Here is a 3245-nt window from a genome sequence, read left to right on the forward strand (position 1 = left end):
AAAAAAAAAAACAAAAACCCAAAAAACAAAAATGGTTTGAAGAAAGTGTCAAACATCTGAAATCCTTGCTGATAACAATAGGAAATGGACAGAAAAGCAATATCGAATGGGCAGGTGGGGATGGATATCATAAATCTGTAGAAACACAATACACAGCTGCATGATCTTCTTCAGCAGCACTCAGCTTCTAGCATGTAAGTTTGGATTTGGCAGGCAGGACTTAAGTAAGGAATAATGGTGCTGGTGTGAAAATCAGCAGAACATTCAACTATGAGGCACAGTCTAGCTAGAGAAGCATGTAAAGCCCAGATAAAGTCAACAAAATGCAAAGGCAATCAGCTCATTTAGTATTATTTTAAATAATGCCTGGGACATACAGAGTTAAGGAGTAAAGTCCTATCTCCCACAGACCTAATACCTAAGAACCACCAAGCTGTTCTGGTGATTGAGATTTGTGATGTCTCAAAGGAAAATACAACAAACTCACCAGACAGTCACGCTGCAAGGTCTTACAAAGGGCATTGTACATGTCAGCATCCAAAAAAAGACCATCAGGGATGTCTTGTAAGAAATCCAGGTCTTTAAAAGTGGGGAGAGGCTTCTCTCGCTCTTTTTGAGAAGCCCGACGTTTGTAGGTTGAGCCCTTAAGGTCATACTTGATATGCATTTTGATTGAACGTGGTAAGAGATTATTCATCACCACAATTCGAATGTTCTTGCCACCTGCTTGCACACAGTATAGTCCATAGAATTTAGGCAACAAAGTCCGAGGGTTCTGGTTAAGGTTCTGAAAGCACAAAAGTAAAAAGCTGTAAAAGAGTAAGTTAGCTGTTTTTCAGTGAAACACAAGGACAAGAGCTGTTATCCATCCTCCCTTTGTCTCCTACATGGGATTCAGACACAATCTCTTAGCACATAAACCCACATCATATTTGTTGAAAATTTCCCAGTACATCTATTTCAATGATGAGATCATCACCAAGCTGAACCACAGATACCAAACTTATGATGAATATATTCTTTGGAGATATTTAAGAGAACATCATACATATTCTTAGAGGCATTATGGGAGGCAAGGAGAGTTCTCTAACTGGCTCAGTGCCTATAACTCAGTGGCTAGGGTGTCAGCCACATACACTGGAGTTGGAGGGTTAAAACCCAGGGTTGCTACACAACAACGACAACTACAACGAAAAAATAGCCAGGTGTTATGGCAGGCGTCTATAGTCTCAGCACTTGGGAGGCTGAGGCAAGAGAATCGCTTAAGCCCAAGAGTTTGAGGTTGCTGTGAACTAAGATGCCACGGCATTCTACCAAGGGCCACATAGTGAGACTCTTGTCGCCAAAAAAAAAAAAAAGAGTTCCCTAACTTTTCTAAAATCTCCAGGAGCTATCAGAGTGAGACCATATAGAGTACTATCAAGAGAAGTAACTTACTTCCTTTCCCCAAACTAGGAATTGAACCAAACAACAGAAAACAAAAACATCTTGAATCTTGCCTCAGATAGGACAGTCTAAGCCAAATAATATTTAAACTAAAACAGATAAACAAAAGTTCTTTTAACTACGGAGAATCAAAGCAGATGGGGGTAAAAGCACAAAAATGAACTACATTCTGAAGACAGAAGCACTGGTATTGTGCTGCCCTGCCAAGACAGCTCGCCAGCCTGGTCCAGGAAGGGCAGTGAATGCAGCCAGTACTCCTTTCTCCTGTACCATGTAGTATCCTGGAAGCAGCTTCTGCAGAAACTCCGCCTCTTTATGTTGGACTGTTTTAATGATGAATTCGTCATCGCTGGATACATAGAAGAGGGAACCACTAGCTCCAGAGTTGCACAGTTCAATCAGTGGTTCATTGCAGAGGGAGTACTGGGGCAAAGAGAGAGAAGAGTAAGAGATCCAAATATACCAGGGCCTACCCAACATAAAAACCAACTACAGATACAATTCTGTCCTAAAAAAAACTAGATTGAGGCTGTGGAGAGATAGAGCCTCCTTGTTTTGGAAATATCCCTCTGGCTGGCTTAGTTACTTACACCTGTAAACCAAACACCTTAGGTGGTCAAGGGAGGGGAACTGCTTAAGCCCAGAAGTTTGATACCAGCCTGGGCAACTTGGCAATATCCTGCCTCTACAAAAAAATAGAAAATAAAAAACTGTAGACGTATCACTAGCTTGAGGCTCTTCTGTCAGCCCCCTAACTTTCTTGTCCCCCCCTGGAGTTTAGCCTATGATACCCTAACTTGACCCACCACAGTCTTGCCTCTGTCCCTTGAGTGACCACAGAGAGGGGAGGGAAGATGTCACTATCAGTTCCACAGGCACATCTAACTGCCTCCTTTGTCTTGGTCCCACATCAGATTAAGATCCCTGTTATCCTTTTTACTTAAGGACCTAGAAAAACCTGCCTGGACCCCAGAGACAGGCTTCTTGGCCCCATGTAGTAACTCTGCGCTGGGTGTGCTCAGAAAGGAAGATCATAGCATTGTTCCAGCCCTGAGTGTCCTTGGGACAAAGGCTGGGTCCCAGGAGACCTACAACTACCCCAAAGAAGCCACACATCATGGGGTCCTGAGCTTGGCCTCTGAAGCTTGCATCATACTTTATTCACTCCTGTAAGATGAGCTTCCCAAATGCAGATGAGAAAATTTGAAAGCAGAGGTCCACTAAAAACTCCAGTGAGAAAACAAAAATTAAAAAAAAAAAAAAAAAAAGAACCAAAGGCTGTTCCAGATGAGAAGGAATCAGCAAAAGATCTCTGGATACATGAAAAGTCACAAGTGAAAAGACATCCCCAAAAGAATAACTCTATACCAATGGAAACCAACCAAAATAAGAAAACTGAAATGACTGATAAAGAACTTCAAGTACCAGGCAGTGCCTATGGCTCAAAGGAGTAGGGCACGGACCCCATATACCAGAGCTGGAGGATTCAAACCGGGCCCTGGCAAAAAAAAAATAATAAATAATAATAATAATAATAATTTCAAGTATGAGCAGTACCTGTGGCTCAATGGGTAGGGCACCAGCCCCATACACCAAGGGTGGCGGGTTCAAACCCAGCCCTGCCAAACTATAACAAAAGAATAGCTGGGTGTTGTGGCAGACACCAGTAGTGCCCAAGAGAACTGCCTAAGCCCAGGAGATGGAGGTTGCTGTGAACTGTGACGCCACATCACTCTACTGAGGGCAATAAAGTCAGACTCTGTCTCTATCAAAAAAAAAAAAAAAAAAAAAGAATTTCA

The 3245-nt window shown here is 42.4% G+C and overlaps 1 protein-coding gene across 3 annotated transcripts in view; it reads right to left on the reverse strand.

The window, feature by feature from the left end:
• Window positions 1–3245, reverse strand: part of PIP5K1A (phosphatidylinositol-4-phosphate 5-kinase type 1 alpha) — a 23101-nt gene that overhangs the window by 15814 nt on the left and 4042 nt on the right. For 2 of the 3 annotated variants that reach the window (XM_012811799.2, XM_023519417.1), the window contains exons 3-4: window positions 1717–1869; window positions 488–787 (exon numbers count right to left, since the gene is read on the reverse strand). In XM_012811799.2, coding sequence (XP_012667253.1) covers window positions 488–787; window positions 1717–1869 — 453 coding nt within the window. The remainder of the gene's footprint in view (window positions 1–487; window positions 788–1716; window positions 1870–3245) is intronic. The other variant, XM_012811800.2, reaches the window with a different exon arrangement.

This window comes from Otolemur garnettii, unplaced genomic scaffold (assembly GCF_000181295.1).
Source record: "Otolemur garnettii isolate 467f Iridium unplaced genomic scaffold, OtoGar3 scaffold00174, whole genome shotgun sequence".
In the NCBI taxonomy this organism is placed as follows: Eukaryota; Metazoa; Chordata; class Mammalia; order Primates; family Galagidae; genus Otolemur; species Otolemur garnettii.